This window comes from Leptonotus elevatus, chromosome 13 (genome assembly GCF_054856555.1).
Source record: "Leptonotus elevatus isolate MCC_2025b chromosome 13, RoL_Lele_1.0, whole genome shotgun sequence".
In the NCBI taxonomy this organism is placed as follows: domain Eukaryota; kingdom Metazoa; phylum Chordata; class Actinopteri; order Syngnathiformes; family Syngnathidae; genus Leptonotus; species Leptonotus elevatus.
Window position 1 is genome coordinate 20,830,756 of NC_141251.1, and position 20,207 is coordinate 20,850,962.

Here is a 20,207-nt window from a genome sequence, read left to right on the forward strand (position 1 = left end):
TTATTTCAAACTGATTTAAAAACAAAAACACACACGTGTCCTTTGAATGTGTGAAAAAAAAAATCTACAAGACCAGAAGTGAGGACAGGAGGTGGCAGTGATGGTGCATGATACCAGGACCAGCCGTTCGTCCGATTTCAAATTCTCCTTCTACAAAATCTATCGCTAAACATTTGCACCCCTACCACCAATAATGTGTTTAAAAAGTTCACAAAACCAATTTCACGCCTATCGTCAAATAGCCCAGACTTCCTCCAAGGCACATTTTGGAACCACTGTCTGTCCTTTCAATCCCAAACAACACCAGAACTACTCCACGATTATCACTACCTGTAGGTAAAACTACACCTTCTTTAAGCTGGTAAAAATCTGTACACGCTTATTAAATAGGAGCCAACAGTTCTTTTGGGCTCAGACTGGCCATTCTTGTGCAGTGAAGTGGCATAATTGTAGATATCGAAACACTTTGTAAACTCACCGGTTCGTGATGGGGCTCAGTCTCCTTCCTCAGCGGTGGGTCAAACTTCACCTGACCGACTGGGAAATAACAATAGATGATGGTGGTCAACATTGAAACATTATCATTATGTATACGCTCATTAACTTGTGCACAAACTCACAGTTGATCTCAGAGAGCGTTTTTCCTTCTCGGGTGCTTCTGCTGGTGGAGCGAATTCGATGAGGGACGGACACCGGAGACTGTGAGACACACACACGAAAAAGGGACGCACACAGTCAAATAAAGCACCGCGGCGGTTTTGCAGGCCACTCGAGAAGATTACACAAGGTGAAAAACAAAACATAATCTGTTTGCTATTTCCTCTGGGAGGCGGGTTTGATGACACAGCAAAAACAGCCAGCTGCACGCAGCAACAAGGTCAACAGAATCAAATCAAACAAATGCTCCCACCACTTCAGAAGGTTCACATCTACTGACACAGCAAGATGAAGTGCAGGACGTTAAAGGCGCTAGATAACTTAAATATCTTGCAATCAATGATTTGTATAAACCATGTGGAGATGTCAAAACATTTAACATTAGACCTAAAATAATCTTGTTGTCGTTTAACTTTGGAAAGAAAAGCAAAAGGCATCAATCACGCAGTTCCTTCATGACAACACAGCAAATTCACACCATGCGTTCGAAAAACATAAATTAACTAGTGTTGTTCCGATACCAATACTGGTATCGGCAGAGGCCAATGGCAGGACAGCTTTTTCATTTTGAGAAAAAAAAACCCCTTAGGTATCGGTATGGCATTGGCATCGGCCGATACTGCAAAGTTGGGTATCGGAATCGGTATCGGGGGCCAAAAAACGGTATCGGAACAACACTAAAATTAACATTCCCCAAACAAAATGACTGCAGAATGAGGTGTCCAAAAATCTCAAGAGTACTTCTCATGCACTTCACTCTAAAATTGCCTTAATCTAAAGCATATTTCCTCAAGCAATGTGCTGTACTAGGCACCATGTCCCAATTAATTAGATAGAAATCGGTGTTACCTACACAAAAAAAAAAAAAAATGTTGTTGTAACAGAGCACAAATCTGGTCTGTAAAGCTGAAGCTCTACTATATAAAATAATGTGTTTGTATTAAAATACACACAGGTGCATCTCAAATTCGAATATCATAAAAATGTATTTCAGTAATTACCTCATTATATACTGTAGATTCATTAAACATACACCCTTTTCAACAATATTGTAATTCATCGAAAGGATTATTTGTGAAACCTGTGTTAAGTAAATAAATACCACCAGCCACTATATGAAGAAATACGCTATTACGAGCCAACTAGCTGTAGGCATCGGTATGGATTTCATGATTTCTACGACAACATCAATGGCACATACACTTCAATCCAAGTCACACGCTTTGTTAAGACAAAACATCACTGCAGACACCGCAGCATCGAGGTGGTACCTTCCGACGGACGGGAAAGCGGTGCGCGCGCCGAGCGCCAGGGCTTACGGCTAGGAAGTGACCCCTGTACTTAAACTGTGGAGGAGGAGGGAGAGGAGGGTAGAGGATGGTGGGAAGGCAGACAAGAACAGAAGAGAGAAGACGAGAGGAAAGGGAAGAAGGAGAGGAGGAAGCGCTGCAAGATGGAGACGGAGAAAAGAGGAGAACATTTATAAGGCAGTGCAATGGAGGAGGAGGAGGAATGTGGGAAGTTAAGGCTGCTGGGAGAAATTGTTGACGTGGGGAATTTGACAAATGGAAAACAGATGAGACACAATTTGGGGAGGAAGGAAAAGAGGCAACATCCAGTAAAAAGGTCATTACTGCCGCCATGTTGTCATGAATGAATAGGGCTGCAAAGGGTTGTAAAATTTTCTGTAAACATCTGCTAAACTTCCATGAGAAGTAAAACGAGAATTGTGGAAATATTACATTTTATCATAGAAGACAAAAATATTAAAAAATATATATAAAATATAATCATAAATGGATGACTAGATTGACTACAAGATTTAAATATTTTATTGAACCAAACCATTTCCATTTTCCATGGAAAGCACCCCCCCAAAAAAAACCAAGATGTAATTTAATTTAATTGCTGCAACCTTAGGGATAAATAAAATAGAAGGTCTAAGATTACCTCCGGTTCGGGGTCGTCGTCATCAAAGTCGTTGTAGTTGTTGTGGTCTGGGTTTTTGGCTCGGTCCAACAGCTCTTTAGCCAGTGTCCTGCTCAGGGGCTGAGACACGAACGGGTGCTGCAAAGGCAGGAAGTGAGGCTTTCAAAATTGTTGGCTTTTACCAGAACATAAACAGCAAATGAAATTTTTAGAGCCACTTAATCTGCTGTCTGAACAAACATGTGGATGTTGGCTATCTACCATTAGAACAGAAATTCCTCAGTACAGTAATTTCTGGACTACAAGGTGCACCTAACTATAAGCCGCGCTAGCTAAATTTGGGGAATACTCGAGTTTGTTACACATATCAGCCGCACCCGACTGTAAGCCGCGGGTGTTTTAATGTTACCACACTGGATTCCTGCTACTTTCTTTTCCATAATGAGGACACAAATTCTTCCCTACTGTTTTTGGGCTCACTTGGTTTGTTTTGCTCTGCCTGACGCTCTTGCGCTTCCTTTATAGTGCCCCCAATTGTGATCTGATGGATAAGCCGTATCTTTTGATTAGCTGAGGGTCGAATGCAAGTGAAAAAAGTAGCGGTTTATAGTCCAGAAATTACTGTAATCGGAGTCAAGTGAAAACCATATTTTGAGATACATTCTCATTAAAGCATTGACGGTGAGTGTGGAGGCATATATACAAAACGCCATTGTCAGATGCTTTGTTGCTAATCCACAGGTAACATAGGGAAATAAATTGCACGTTCAATGAATGGATGCGACAGCCCACGCACGGTGATGAAACGTGTAACAGAGCAGCAAGTGGGGGCAGTTTAATGGATAGATTCTATCATTTGCTTTCCATTCATTCATGTAAAAATATAACACAGAAAATAGTGTGCATCTTTGACTTTCTCACCTGTAGCAGTTTCTCGGCTGTGGGCCTCTTCTTTGGGTTCTTGGTTAGGGCTACTTTTACAAAATGGTGAAAGTTGTCCGTCCTGTGGTCCGAAATATGGTTCAGATTATAAACCACAAATCTTGTTGTGCCATTTAGTGGATTTAGGAATTTTGCCTTACCACTTCATCTTGTCTTTCAATTTAGGTGGCTGGAAATTACTCTTAGTCATTAAGAAAAGAGCCCTGCGCAGGGAGAAGAAATGAAGATGAGAAAGGATCTTGTGTAATTCATGGCATTGTAAACATTTATCAGCATTCTATATTCCAGATTTAAAGGCATGAGTATGGCTTTCACTTCCGCAGCTACTACTTGTGGAAGAGGGAACCCATAACAACAGAAAAACTAAGGATTTTATGCCACTTGTGGCGGTCGCACTTCCTCACCAAGAATTAGCCACTTTTGGCAGCTCACAAAAAGTCGGAAGGTACCCAACAAATTATAAGCATTTAAAAAGTACTTTGCATAAGCTGTTCCCTTTAAAATTTATTAAAATTTGTGTCAGTTTGGTATAACGATCAACATCCACTAGACTGCTCACTTACCTCATGGGATGCAGCTCAAACATGGGTGGCTGCAGCTCGGCCAGCTCTATTGCGGTAATGCCCACGGCCCAGATATCACACAGCTGGTTGTAGCCTCCTTTCCTCTCTACTGCTGCCACCTCTGGAGCCATCCTGTTGCAAAGGAGAGAGAAACACATGCTCCTATTCTTTAAGCTTTTTAAAAAAAGGGCTGTATCTTCAAGTAATCAATCAAATTCTTTCATCCTGCTGTCCGAGAGGATAGATTGCCGCAGTTTCACATGCAGCAAAAATCGGCTTCAATAACTCACCAGTAAGGTGTTCCAATGAATGACTTCCTCTTGGCCAGAGTTGCTGTGATCTGCGCTGATACACCAAAGTCAGCTGTTAAGAAAAAAATGAACAGCGGATGAGATGAAGATGAGGTGGAGTGAAAACAATACAGAAATAACCAGATCTCAAGGGAAGGAAAAAGAACAAACGGAGAACGGTTGGTTCGTCTCACCTAGTTTGACGTAGCCGTTGTCTGTCAAGAGGATGTTGGCGCCCTGTTGGAGACGAACATGTTTCACGCATCAGGACACATTACAACACAGCGCATGTCGACTCAAATTAAACACAGCACGGTCTGTATGCCTAGCTTGAATTTTGACTTGGTTCGGCTGCTTTTGTGCATTACACACACAGAACTACACGAGAGTGCAGTCAGTTTGTTTACAGGCATTACAAAACTATTGCAATAATCATTTGAAAACAACATTTTTGCATCGCCTCTGTGGTTTACTGCGACAGCAATTAATTCACAAGAAGAAAGGAAGCCTGTTTGGGGGGAGGGTGGGGTGGTAGGGTGTCAAGGAAATCCATCCATGCTAAATCAGTTTCAAGAAGTCATTATTATACAACATACGGATGGAAGGAAAATGTATTTAAAAAGTGGCAGTACAAATATAGAACTTCTCTTTTAGACTGGGACATGATGTATGTAGTCACCCTAAAAGCCAAGACACACCAATCCGACGTTGGGAGTCGGACAGCGTTGAGCCGACAGCATGTGCCGTCTGATCAGTGTATAAATTACTGTCGTAAAGTTGGATTAAGTTGGAATACGTCGGGGGGGCGTTTTTTCAGCAAATTCGACATGTTGAATCGGCGTCGGGAAATTTGACCACTGTGATTAGCTGTTAGCTAACGAATCAGCGCACGGGGCAAGAAGAGGAAGGGACGAACGCGGATAAACAGTACTGATGGAAAGCCTGGACCATTTTTTCCTCCCGCTCATTTTGCGCATCGTCACCCTGCTGTATCCTCCGCATTTGAACGTACAATGTCTGTCTGGACAATAGATGACTACGTCTCTTTGGTTCAAGAGAGACCAGCATTTTATGATATTACCGTTAAAGGGTATGCCGACAAAAGGTATAAAAGCCAAACTATTAGCATTTATGGTTGGTGTATGGTTTTATTGAACATATAAACGTAAAGAAAACACAAAACACATTACAAGTATAAAATATAAGTTGAAGTCAAAAAGAAAAACAAAAATAGGAAGAAAGAAAAAAGTTTATATGTTCAAAAGGGGTAGGGGGAAGTTAAAAACGTATCTATTCATTTTATGTTGATACAATGATAAGGTTAATGTATTTCAACAAAAGATAATGTATAAACCTAGTCATATATACAAGTACACTTTAACATACGCACATTTGCCAGCAATATATGTACATAAAATTTATAAGCATATACCATAATACATTTATGAATTATATCCTCATACTCACATATACGATTTTCATTACACTCATACCGATACATCCAAGGAAATTACAGCATATATACAATTTTAACAGCTCATGTCTGATTTAAGTATTTTTTAAACTTTGCTTTTAAACAATTTTTAAAATTGTTTAAAAGCAAACTATGGCATGACATGGGGACACGACTGAATATAGCAGGTAAGATTTACTTTTACACTTGAGAAGTATAGCGACCGTTTGTAATTACTAAATATAATAATTTTTTCACGTTAGCTGGCTAACGACATGGTTATAACAATACCCCCAAAACACGCTCGGTTTCCAATTGCCTTTAGGAATAATGACTACCGCCGCCAATGGTATGGAGGGGAATTACTTCTTGCGCATGCGCTGAAGGTATGTAATAGTCGGGGTCGGTGCAGTGTGTATTTACGTCATTTTTCTACGCGACGTGCCGACGTCTGGGTCACATTTGGCCGACGTCGGATTGGTGTATCTAGGCCTTGAAAGAAAAGTTGCAATAGGCAGTAACTAGGAGATGGCTGCAATCTGATCCTCCAACACAGACCGATTGGATAAGTATTATGAACACGATTGAAAGTATGGAGCGAATCACCTCTTTAAACCAAAACATTTTAAAATTTCTTCTGTTTTGGGAAAAATGGATTGTTTATAAATTTAAAAAAAGTGACTCTTGAACCATTGCTGTATAAAAAGACATGTAATTACTGTATTTTATTTTTCTGTAATGTGAAATTGATGACCAAATGTATGTTTGTTGTTTTGTTATACTTGAAAGTTACCCTAAAAAAAGTTTTTGTTTTTTAAAGTAGCAAATGAGTGTGAAGACTATCTTCAAGAAGCAAATTAGTGTACCTGTTTAATCAAGCATTCTTTATATATGTATTTATACAATAACAATCATTTTGAGGACCATTTTTGTACAAGTGGGCAAATGTGGAGTGTTGAAATACTAAATAGAATGTTAACGCATGTATGAGCCGTAAAGAGTTGTAAAGTGGACTCCCCAAACTAGTTTGGGCTCATTTCCTTTACTTGTTGGGACTTCACTTTATTAAAACATCATTGTTGACTCTCTAAGTCCAAAGATGAATGCATATGATATGCATAAATAGAAGCAAACCAACACAACATTCAGTTAAATTATCACATTTAAAAAATTGGTTGTTTCCCCAAAACTCACCTTGATGTCTCTGTGCATTTTGCTTTTATTGTGAAGGTAGTATAAACCCTGCAAATAGACAATCACCCAACAGCTGTTATAGCTATGAAAAACACAACAATGATCAAAGTATATGCAGCATACACTTACCTGTAGAGTCTCCCGAGACATGTAGGCTATTTGAGACTCTAACAAAGGCCCGGTTACTGAAAAAAGAAAAGAGCGAAAGGTCAGAAAGTAGAGGACCAGACGTTACTAACACGTAAACAATCAGAATGTGTGTGTCACCATGATAGATGTCCTGTAGAGAACCTCCTCCGCAGTACTCCATGCTGATCCATAACTTGTCTCGCCTGCTCACTCACACACACACACACACACACACACTTTAGGTACACCTGCATAATGTAACTAACAAGAGCTGAATTACAAATTCCACCCTTGCCAATATGCGCCCCTGTCCCCTCCCAATGGACAAAACTTGTTTTTTCTCATGCATTCCAATAACAAGCAAATGAACATGAGGCAAGTTGTGGAACCTAGCAGTGAAGATTATGCCTTACATTACATAATCCCTTCAGGTACTTCACACACAAAAATGGCATGCATAATTAAACAACTAAACAGAGTGCCAACATTTTTACAAATGCATTTTATAAAATATTGCTAATGTTGTTTTTTCCAGTTTAGTAACTTTTTCTGGGTAAACATGTACATACTGTACAAACAACCCTTCACACACACACACATTTACACCTATGGAAACGATCGAGTCTTCCATGAACTTATTTAGCAACTTTATGGAAAGTGGGAGGAAGTAATAGTAAGGGAAAACCCAGATTCAAACATGAATCTCCTGACTGTGACGGAAGCAGACGTCCTAAACCAACCTGCCAAACTTACTATTCCATTCATCCATTTTCTTTACTGCTTGTCCTCTTTATAATCAAGGGTGAGCTAGTGCCTATCCCAGCTGACTATAGGCATAAGACGGGGAGCACTCAGGACTGGTCTCCAGTCAGTGAAACCCAGGACTTTGAAGTGCCACTAGCAGTGTTTTAGCAGTGGTGTACAACTACGTTACGTTCCGCAAGCTCATTATCCATAACCACACACAAACGTCAGTAAAACATGCAAAGTTTTCTTACCGGAGATAGCTGCCAAAGTAGGCCACGATATTGGAGTGTTTACAATCCTTCATCATCAGAATCTCCTGCTGGACCACGGCAAAGTCCTCCCCTGGAGAGAACACAGTGACATCACATTGACTGACAGATTGGAAACACAGTAGGCTGATGAAGGGATAAAGGGAGATGGCCAGAAATTATGGAGGGAAGGTGCTCACCTGGCTCCAGTTTGATGACTTTGATAGCCGCCAGCTCTCCTGTGTTTACATTTCGAGCCTGTGGAATGCAGAAGAAGGGAGGTTAGCAATCAAAAGGCTCTAAAACATACAGAGTACGAAACGCATGGTAGACAGCCAAAAAGTATCCCACTGTGCAACCACCAATTGTTTATGATACTGTATGTATGAAGTGAGTCTTTTACATGACATTGACTCAACATAGAATGTATGGACAGGAAATTAAGCTGTATTCCCCAAAACCGGGAATTATTTGGTAAACAATATTAGCAGAACAGCAAGGAGGCAGATTTTCTATAAATAGTGAGACGTGTTTACATCTGGCCACAGTGCTCGTGAAGGAAAGAGGAGTTCCTCTGTGAAACAAGACAAGAATAAAAGATTATCCGAGGAGAGGAAATGTGAATCACCCACTTCACTCGGGGCAGAAGCACAGCCGCATAAGAATGCGTGAAAGTGAATGGGTTTAATAGCAGTGTGGGTTTTTCCCCCGTTACATAATAAATGAGGGCCTTTGGATTGGAAAGCAGCATTGATAAGAGTGGCCATATATAACCCATGGAATATAATTATTAGGGGTGTGCCCAAAAAATAAATAAATCGATTGTCATAAGAATCGCGATTCTCATTTAGTGTGATTCAGAATCGATTTTTAATGTCCCAAAATCGATTTTATTTAAATTATTTTATAGCGTCTTCCCTTTGTTTGTGTGTGACTTTATTGGGAGCGCTGTTCATGTTGTACCCGATTTGGCCACTTAGGGGCAGTGTGGTTCCACGCGGTCTGATACACTGTTAAGTTGTAGCCACAGAGAGTAGAAGGAAAAAGTCACGATCAAGTTATTCCAATAAAATATGTTATTTTTGCAGCGTGGAGACGTTTTTTTGAGTGATAAAAGTGCCGCGAGTAGCGCACTAATTAGCATTAGTGAGTCAGACTGGAGTAGATCATTACGATTCCTTGAACATCTATAAATTTAAGCAAAAATCATTGTCAATCAAAAATCGATTTTGAATCGAATCACACACCCAAAAAAATCGGAATCGAATCGTGAGACATTCAAAGATTCCCACCCCTAATAATTATTCTTACGATATACAGTATTTTTCCGGTACTTTTCACACTCTTTCTCAAGCGTCCCTAACAAGCCGCTGCTCACACTGCGGGGTCAAAACAGAGTACGACTTCTGGTACCAATGAGAATTAGAGGCAGAGCTACTAGGCCCGAAACTAACAATTCAAAATCAATTTCCAGTAGCTTGCGTATTCTTACATGAGGCACATGCAGCAGATACTTCGCCAAAGACAAATAAGTAATTTCATTTTACTTAATTGACGGGCAGACACTCCAACTACATATTTTGACTTCAAAGTAGGGCTGGGCAATATATAGGAAAAATATCGATTACAATATTGACCAATGCATATTGCAAAGACGTGCAATAAGTTTCAAATGGAATTGTATGCTTTTGACCAGTCAGAGGCAAACTTAAATATGCATCACCATCCTCATTTGAATAACATTTCATGACGCATTTCATGACGCATTTCATGCTGACAACTGCAGCATGAAATAAATAAATATGAGAGCAGAGCGCTGTTATTTATTGACAATTTTATTCTATTTAGATATTTATTTTAGTATTTATTTCAACATTTATTTTTAATCTTTTTTATTTATTTTTTTACTTTTATTTATTTATTTATTTATTTATTTTGCATTCTTGGTCTTCCATATGTTACCTCATGTCAGTGATGGTGGACAACACATTGCATTTTATCTTCCTTCTTATGTGTAAAATACTCCCAAACTTAGAACATTCTCCATTCTCCCCGACTCCTTCCTCAGGTCTCACGACCATCGCATCATGTTATTTCTACACAAAGTAGAACATATGTCTGTGTATAAAAAAAGATACCTGTGAATATTTTGCTTCCCCCTAATTATATAATCAAATTATTCAAGTTATTTGATTAATCGTTGCAGCCCTAGCCTCAATTACAATCTCCAATTTTCTCCAAAAGATCCTCCGCAAGCGTGGGAAACAAATTAGACACACCTGACTTAGCCCAAAACAGTACACTTTAAAGTTAGCGTGATAACACTTCGACCTTGAAGACAAGACACCAACATCCAACATTGCAGCGCTGTACAGTTCTGAAAACACACACCCTCATCGGAACTGCAGCCTCCCTGCATATTTAGTCAACAGATTGTAAACAACAGACCGTGACATTTCACACAGTGATCCGCTCACTTGATTATTAGAGTGAAACCTTCTAATAAAAGTGACCTAAGGCGGCAACAATACGAGGACACACTTTTGAATAAACCACTCGAAATGTCAACACGAGGATATTTTTCCGACACTAGCGCACCGCAACCGCGATGACAAAAAACACTTGTAGTTTAGTCTAGCAGGAATGCGAGGAGCTGTGCCTTCTATTGAGGCCACAAGTGGAGAACAGGGGAATGATTGACAGTACACAATACAACAACGCAGCACAAAACCACGTAACAAAGCCGTGGCAGGAGGGAGGCGACACAAAGAGACATCCAGAGGCGAGAAAGGAGACACACAGCACAGCAGTGTGTTCGTTCGGTCTGCCGACGGACGAGAGTGATGACTCATAAGTGCTCAGTGGCACCGCTAAAGGCAACAACACACACTTGAATGAGTTCAATTGATTGTTTGCATGCTTGATAAAAATCACTTTTACTGTTACAAGCAACTATAAATGAAAAATATGATGCCATTTTAGTTTGAGTTCACTCTCTCCAACACTTGGAATGCCGTTATTATGGCCCAACCGATTAATCGGGTGCCGATTATAATCGACCGATTATTGCCCTTCAAACATCTGCCAAAATCGGCCAAATGGCCGATTATTTTCCCCTTAAAACTTTATCATCGAGGAAAAATGAAATTTCAGACGCTGTGAAAGTACCCTGAATGCACCATTTTGCTTACGTAGCATTAGCAACTAGCAAGTGTGTAGCATATGTTATTCTGGTTAATCTGTTGTCCCTAAGCGTCCTTTAAAAGGAACCCCAACTGTCATGACAAGTTTGCTCTATAAAACTATGAGATTCATTTTTCAAAAATACTTTCCAGTTTAATACATTTGTAGAAATATGTTGTTGTTTTTTGTCTTAACACACATTTCCACATTATATTTTTCCAGCCCAATTATGTACTATACAGTTCAGCAGTTGTAAACAAGTAAGAATGGTTTTATTATTGTCACATAAATCTATACAATAACTTCATGAGAGTTGTTGATAAGGTCATACGATGGATTTGTCATTCAAAGCAGAGTAAATCTGAATAGCAAAAGTTAGGAATGGGGCGGGGGGATACTTTTATGCATTATATATTAATTTTTTTTAAATAATCAGCTGATTAATCGGTAATCTGTATTTTTTTCTGCCAAAAATCGGTATCAGCATAGGTCTAAAAAAATGCATATCGGTCAGGGCCAAAGCGTTATAAAGTTGAGTATTTTGAAACACAGTCTCTCATTCAAATAATCACACACGCAGGAACAATGGCGGTCTGACAATACAGGATTCTTAAATCTCTTGGTATTGTATGTGAATTCCAAATCATTGAATAGTATCCTTCCTAAATTGTCGACCCTTATTCCAGGAAAATAAATGGAAATCTATCTACCAACAATTACAGGGAAGAGATGCCTTTAAAGTTGCACAACGCACCCAAGACATCTGCTCAGTTAGCTTCAAAACTCTGCGAACTCAAGTCAAGTCAAGATTATTTATATAGCCCTTAATCACACAAGTGTCTCAAAGGGCTTTACAGGCCCACAGTTGACAAATATCAACGACATCCCCTAATCGAACCACAAGCGTGCAAGAAAAAACAAACAAAAAAACAACAACTGACAAAAAATGAGAAACCTTGAGAAGGGACCGCAAATGTGGTAATCCCCCTTCTAGGATGATCACGCTGCAATGGATGCCGAATGGGCAAAAATTTACATAGTTTGGGATACTAAACATGATTAACTAGAATAGTGCGAAAGTCCATTGAAGAAATTGAAGCACAGCAAGAAGACGTCAGGGAAGTGGGTCCTCATCCAAATCTAGCCTGGTTGGTCGGAGCAGCTATCTCCATGGCGGCAACTTCAAGGTGATGGTCCGGATCGCATCCCGGTCAACCAGCACAGAACCCGTAGTGCAGCATCCAAATCGGTCATTAACACCTAACTCTCTCTCTCCTAACTCCTCTTACAATGAAACCGAGGTTTCCGTGATTAAAGCCAAATTTTACCAAAAATCAGCAATATTTTCCCTAGAAAAGAATGTAACTGCAATTAATCTGTTCCAGATTCCCAAAAATATTAACAAAAAAAGTACATTTCAGAGTTAATATAAATTAGAAAAAAAATTGAAATAAATGACTATTAAAAAGAATGAACACTGTTGCCTTTCTTTAAGACTCCTGATAGTGTATAAAACATACTGTTCTGAGGAAATTAGAAGGAGGAGATGTTGCTTGGAAGAAGAACCCACCATTTTCGTACTTTGCCATGAGTTCTGGTATGACTGGCTGGTATGGACCATTTACAACGACATGGAAAGCAAGCAGATTTACAAAAACAGGAACAAACTTTTGGCTTTTCACTTGTTATCAAAGTATAGTAAGACGTGAGAGTTTTATTGTTAAAAAAGTTAAATTATTAACATTTTACTGAAACAATTATTGTACAGTTAAAGAAAAAATGTGTGTGTGTGTGTGTGTGGGTGGGTCATATATCAAAGAAAACCCCAGAAGTTACCCAATTTTGGATTTAGCATGTAGCTTTTGAGCTCTTTCATTTGAATAGGCCTGAAGAAGCTTTCAGTCAAATTCAAGCAACAAGATTTTTGCACTTGTATGACAGTTCAACATGTTAACATGTTACTAAACACAGTGCCTATGAGGAGAAATAGGAAAACAAAACAAAAATGACTTTTCCCATGTAGCATTCAGTGTGCAGCTTGTGGAGCCTTCTACTTGCATAGCGCTAGAGCAACTTTGCTCACACCCGTCATTAGCACCTTGGCCACAGTGCGCGCATGTAAAATAGTCGGCACAGTTTTGTACCCGTGTGGCATTTCGCCCTCTTGAGAATAAGACCAAATGCCCACTTGGCATTTTGCAGGTGAATGCAGTCAGATTTATGCTCGTGGTCAATGTAGTGTGAGATTATCCCACAGCATGAGAATGGTCAAGTGAGGTGAACTAATTTACATAAGGTTAAAGTTCATGATGAGGTCAACCACAAGCAGGTCAAAGAAAATGCCGGATCATACACTAAATGAACAAATGCTCAATTCAAATTAGTAAGATTGATTTGATTTATGAACAAATTGAGTTATGAGTAGAGTCTCGGAATGAAAAATGTGTAAATCACAGTCGCACTGCAAGCCTTCTGCCAGGCCGTCTTCCTCTGTTGGCGCGGTGCTAAACAATAGGACATGAGGGCCCTCGCACACACATAAACACTTACGCATACACATAAAAGAAGCCAGGGTTGTTGCATTCCTGCACCACGGTCGTCCAGATGTCTCACTAACACATAACAAGGCCTTGTGAGAGGAGATTGCTACTATAAGCACATTATAACTGCTACCTGCTTCAGCCTCGCATTAAATCCAGCCGGACGTACACACACACTACAGTTGAATGATTTGAAAAATAATCTAATTGCGATGTGATTGCGATTTAATAAGCAATTATTTTTTTCAAGGTCACATCTATTTTTTTTCTTAACACGGGCAAAAATTTAATATGTATTACAATAAACAATATTAGCTTTGTGATACATGAATGGTTGGTCTTATAGGTTAGGCTTAGGCTAAATAAAGGCAAATGAAACTTTTTTTATTATTTTCTTGAGTAAGAGTCTTTGAGAACTTTACAAAATTGCTCGAAACAAGTATGGCGTAAACAGTCAGACACAAGGTCAAATTACAACATAATGCAAGCAATGCTGTGGCTTTATCACTTTAACTTGGGGCTGGGAGATATGGCCAAAAAATAAAATGTTGATTTTCTTCAGTCATTCAGGACGATTACGATTTTAATCCAATAAACCTAACATACAATTAATTAAAGGTTTAATTGATTCAAGGATCATTCCTGTGCAAAAATATTCAGACAACAATAATGTATCCTGATTCTAAATTAGTTTTAACAAACCTAACATTCATAGTTTGTGCTTAATTGCCACAATTAAGTTGTTGGTTTATTAGTGTAAACATTTTGTAAACCACCTATCCAGCATTTTGCCACTTGTGGAAAATTACAACTCACAATAACATCTGGATGTAACAGAATATAAGAACAACAGCTTTTATTAATCCAGAAGACAAAATTCGATTTCACGATTTAGCAAATTTTCAACAATTTGATTTAATGTGTAGCCTTGCTTCAACATTTCATGATATGCAAATGTAGACAGTGGACTGCATTTACGCACTTTTTTTTGCCTTGAGATTTTTACCAAAATATTGTATGTATCGTTTGTGTAATCATATTTGGTATCTAACTAAATAAACAACCAACAGACCTACCAATCGCAAAAAAAATACAAATTGAATTATGTTTTTGACCAAGGCACAAACATTTCCTCAGTAACCAGCCAAGCTCTCACAAAAATCAACCTATTAGCTGTTGGATAGCTTGAATGCATTGTTAGCATAACTCACACTGTGCTGTGGTTAAAGGCGACAGCTGTCGTGGAAAATGGGAACTGACTGAGACTTAAACTCCCATCTTTCAACGCTATGGCCTATTATGCTCTGATCTTTGACTCATACGTATTCTAACACTGCAAATAAGCGCGTCAAATAACTTTTCAGGTGGCGTGTGTGCTGGTCATGAACCCAGTGTCTGATTGTCTACTGACTGTCTACTTCCTCAATCCAAAGCTACACTCATCGTCACCTTGCGAAAACAGGAACATCATCCTATTCTAACATCGGACTCAGCGTCACATCTTGTCTGATGATAAATACTTGAGAGGCGCAGCTATTTTGGCCTAGCCATCAGGTACACGAGTATTGATGAAGGATTGTGAGCAGCAAAGCAAGAGTGTCATTAGTTAGTCGATTGTGTTACGAATCAAGCACAACAAACCAGTCAGATCGGAACAACCTCAGCATGCAGTCTGCAGAGCTGATTGCAGGAATTCCTAGAAATACAAAGACGTCCGTCCCCTTTTTCTAAATTGACTGGAAAGCAGAACATACTCACATTCAAGAGGTGGAGCTTGTGAACTTATTGCTACTTTTTGAGGTAATACTAAGGATGCTCCAATCCCATACGTGGATAGGGTATTGGCCATGATATTGGGAAAAAAATGGATCTGGTATCTGTCAAAATGGTCCCGATCCACACCCCGATCCACAGAGGCTTATCTCCAGGGCGCGCGCACGTTCACGTCTCCAATGACGAGGTGAAACAGGGAATGGTTAGGTAATAGGGGTGTGAATTGCCTAACACCTGGCGATTCGATTCGTATCACGATTCATAGGTCACGGTTCGATACCGATTAATCCCGATACGAATCTATAACTTGATTATTGTGATTTTTTTTTTTTTTTACTCAAGTTTATAAAATACTAATCAGTAAACTTGTACATGTACACTGTAAGATTTGTATGAAAATGTATTTATTTATCTGAAAATTCAGGCTTATAACTGAGCCACTGCATTTAACAAACAGGTTGCAGTCTGTTTCATGTTTGAACAGCACTGAAATAAAATATTAAGGCTTAATGTTCCATTGATATAACATTCTTCCATGCTTAATGCGTGAATCCTAACCCAAAGTAAGACGTTTTGTTGAATATTCCCATAAAAAATGTATTTTTAAAAATCGATTCGGCATATCGAATCGATTGGAGAACTGCACGCTGTAATATCGCGATATATTGCCAAATCTATTTTTTTCTAACACCCCTATTAGGTAATATATCACCGCCGGCCAAGCGGGGACCTCCGCTCTTTCTCTTGCGAAGGTCCACCGCCGCACGAACGGGGCCTGCCTCGCAGCTTCCGCGAGCGACGAGCCGGCAGGCTCCGTGGAAGGAGGGCCGTGTGGGAAGCAGCAACAGAGTTTGCCGAGGCAGGCGAGACAAAGAATAATGTAATTATTTATGCCTGTTGTAATGGTATTTTGTATATTAAGGTGGCATTTGCGGATAATCTATTTTCTTAAACTGGAGAGAAAAAAAAGCATGTAGTCCAGTGTTTCCCACACCATGTTAATACATGGGCGGGCCACCCAAGTAAATTGGCCACCACCCAAGAAGTTTTCCAGAAAATTTATTTAAAATATATTTAAAAAGAAAAAAAAAACGTGTCGCGACAGGATATATATACTGCATGTAACGTTAGTTCGCCGTCACTCACTTGTAGATCGTGAGGCTAGAGGAGACGTAGTAACAGGACTGAGACCCATCTCCCGTCCAACCCGCCTCGCATCCCCACCGCCGGAGTCCACCCACCCAAATAGATTTTAAATCTGTGGAAAAACACTGAAGCCTATCAATATTTCATTGTGTGCAGACATGAAGACATGTAGACAGAAGCAAGTGGCGCAGGAGAGCCTTTGGCCACATCGAACTCATTCTGTAAACAGAAGCGCTTGGAACCAGCCCTGGCCACATTATGCACAGTTGAACTTGAAACCTTAACACTGCCTAAATGTAAGAAAAATAAAAGTGTACTTAGGTAACCGCCACTAAAGTAATGATTACATTCATTCAATATATGTATTAAAAATAATTATAAAAATATTTATTAAAGAACATCTAAAAGCATTTGAGTTTTGGGGGAAATATATTAATTGCAAAGACAATTTAGTATGGATCTAAATCGGCGTCGGCAGATACTAAACCCAAGGTATCGGTATCGAATCGGTAAAGAAAAAAGTGAATCGGAGCATCCCTAGGTAATACTGCAAAATTCAAAAGCCAGAAAGATTGTACAATGTTGAAAATTGAGGAAAAAAATTGCTGCACAAGTATTTGCTCAGGTTAAAAGTGGTTGGTATGGCAATGACATGATCAATGCAAGGTGCAAGCTACACAAGGCGCTAACAAAACAGCCACTTTGTTAGGACTTAACAGCCCCAGATATGAGGGAAAAGATCACCCGGTATCACCATGCCTCCAGGAATGAGACACAAATTCCAAGCGTCTGAGAACAAAATGCTAATTCTCACTCAGCATATACGTAATTGAGTGCCTCCGTTGCACAAATTAGAGACGATCTTGTGTCAGGAGGCTTGTCTTGCTCTTTCGGCACTGGTGCTCCTCTGGTGCAATGCAACAAACAGGAGCAGAAGAAAACACAGCAGTCGGCTTCACACGTTGCTTCCTGCTCAAACATTCCGATCCGTGTCGCAGATTTTTACACAATGGTGGAGCCAAATATAGGCATCAATAGCCAGAAACCCGCCTACTGCTTACACAGACGTCCTAGTGATGCAGAGGGATTTTGCGTTTGAACTTCATACAAGTGTCAACGGGCTCACCTGTTTCCTGGGTTTGGTCATATGACATTTGCAAGGCGAGCCCGTGCGCATTGTGACGGCAATTCCAGTAGACAGCAGATGGCAGTACAGGACAAATGGCAACCCCTTACATGGATAAGAACGGGTGGATTTTTCAGCCTAATTAGAATACTGTGTATAAACTAGTGGGGGCACATAGAGCATATTTTTGCAAAGAAAGTTTTTCACTTGAATAGTGAACGCCCAAAGACAACAATTAATAATTGTTTAGACAGTAACTGCGTTCAATACGTATGATGAACTATTGCACGATAACAGGTCCAGTGGGGAGAATAACAAGTTTGCCAGAGCCCGAGTGGCTGCAACAAGCCAAGATAAAGTGCCTAAAATTAGAAACACACATGATCTACTCCAACAGGGGAGGCATGCAAGATGCGAAGCAATAAAGAAAGTTGCAAAAATTAACAAACTAAAATGCTATCCTACAAAAAGCCCTAGAAATCTTGTGGTGGCACAGTGTCGACCACAACAAAAGCGTCCTGGAAGTGCACCAAACGTCATCAAACAGTATGAGTGTTTAATGTTTCACAGAGCTGAACTGTGCCAACTTTGTAGTTAAATGGCTAGCGGAATGTAATTTTAAAACAAACAATTGCATACCTGACAGCTGACACTTTATTAGGAATGCCTTCGCAATCCAAATTGTGTATTATTGTGGCTGGAGGCATGCACAACTAACTGCACTGTGTGACAACTAGAGCTCTTCCTACTATTTTGTCATAAACAATGCTCAACATACAAAAATAAATATGACTGCAGTGGTGCCTTGAGATACGAGTGACCTGATTTACAAGTTTTTCAAGATACAAGCCGTTATTCGGATGATTTTCTGCTTGATTTGCAAGTGTAAAAAAAAATAACAACTCATATGTATATGTATATATATATTAGAGCTGTCAAACGATAATATTTTTTAATCAGATTAATCACATCTTAGAATTTTGATTAATCACGATTAATCGCTTAACAAAAAAGGCTTTTTTATCAACATTTTTTCTCGCCAAATTTGAAGAGCACCAGGTTATGTGTTAATTCTTTTGACATTCAATGTTATGAGGACATCTTCATTTTTGTTCCACTGCACACGCTCATCCTCCTCTTTTTCTAATCAGTAAATTACTTGCATAATTTAAAATGGAAAAAAAATAACCCCAATATTTTGACATGAACAAATATTCTAAATGTGATATATATAGAACGTGTCACGACCAGATATACCGCATGTAGCATTAGTTCGCCGTCACTCAATTGTAAATCATGAGGTTAGAGGAGACGCAAGTAGCATGGGTAACTTTTTGAGCATCTCACAGTCATATATTAATCTTCTGCAAGGAGCTGACATAAGCTGGGAGGACCTGAAATGTCCACGTACAGAGGCCAAGGTGACCAAATCTGTTTAATTATTTTTTTAAATTATGTCAGTACTGTATGTTTTTATGAAGTACAATATTTATAAAGTGCTATTTTTTCCTCATTAAAAAAACACTTAACAAAATGTGTTGCTGTGTTCCGTAGGGGAGGCTAAAACAGATTAATGACATTTGCATTCATTTAAACTGGGAAAGCTGATTTGAGATTCGAGTTATCTATTTAAATTGTAGAGGCGAACCATGTAAGAGGACTAACCAAATGAAAAATTTGTAAGGCATTCTTCAATTATTCTCAAATATTGTGCATGATAACACTTTGTCAACAATAGCAATTGCAGCATAACAACTCCGAAAGTTGACATTATTTAATTTGATTTATGTGTCATGACATAATCAAAACCATCATATCCCGGGGTCTGCGTCCACAGGCACAGTAGGGCCTTGACTGATTGTTGACAACAAAGATAACGGACACAAATCACAATAATTGAAACCGCCGACCTATTAATGGAGTCGTTTACTTCTGTAATAACCCTAATAGAATAATTTTGCGGTGCTACAAGCTGAAAGCGAGTAGATGTTGGTAATGTTGTTGTTATCATAGCTTAGTGTTGAGTTAGCTTCTTGGGGGCTCGCGACACCTGGACGGTCCAACTAACGTTATTTTACCGGCAGTTGTGCTAAAAGGTGAACCGGCTGGTGCATCCCAGTGAATATTTGAGGAACTAAATGAACGCTCGCTGTGATTTTGTGACAACGTTTCCCCCTACGAAGCAACCGGGTTAGCATCGCGATGCTAAAACAAATCGATTGAATCCATTTTCGGACAGCTCGCTTTGCACATATCCGATATCCTCTGCTGTTTTCGTCAGACGCAT

General features: G+C 39.4%; 1 protein-coding gene across 7 annotated transcripts in view; it reads right to left on the reverse strand.

Annotated features, from left to right (window-relative positions):
- The window catches only part of LOC147164165 (mitogen-activated protein kinase kinase kinase kinase 3-like), a 41,657-nt gene that overhangs the window by 20,885 nt on the left and 565 nt on the right, over positions 1-20,207 (reverse strand). For 6 of the 7 annotated variants that reach the window (XM_086093432.1, XM_086093435.1, XM_086093430.1 and 3 more), the window contains exons 2-14: positions 8,353-8,410; positions 8,156-8,246; positions 7,296-7,360; positions 7,158-7,213; positions 7,029-7,076; positions 4,576-4,618; positions 4,382-4,454; positions 4,092-4,223; positions 3,669-3,731; positions 3,508-3,589; positions 2,608-2,724; positions 621-699; positions 479-537 (exon numbers count right to left, since the gene is read on the reverse strand). In XM_086093432.1, the coding sequence (XP_085949558.1) occupies positions 479-537; positions 621-699; positions 2,608-2,724; positions 3,508-3,589; positions 3,669-3,731; positions 4,092-4,223; positions 4,382-4,454; positions 4,576-4,618; positions 7,029-7,076; positions 7,158-7,213; positions 7,296-7,360; positions 8,156-8,246; positions 8,353-8,410 (966 nt within the window). Of the gene's footprint in view, positions 1-478; positions 538-620; positions 700-1,928; positions 2,004-2,607; positions 2,725-3,507; positions 3,590-3,668; positions 3,732-4,091; positions 4,224-4,381; positions 4,455-4,575; positions 4,619-7,028; positions 7,077-7,157; positions 7,214-7,295; positions 7,361-8,155; positions 8,247-8,352; positions 8,411-20,207 lie in introns of all 7 variants that reach the window. The other variant, XM_086093434.1, reaches the window with a different exon arrangement.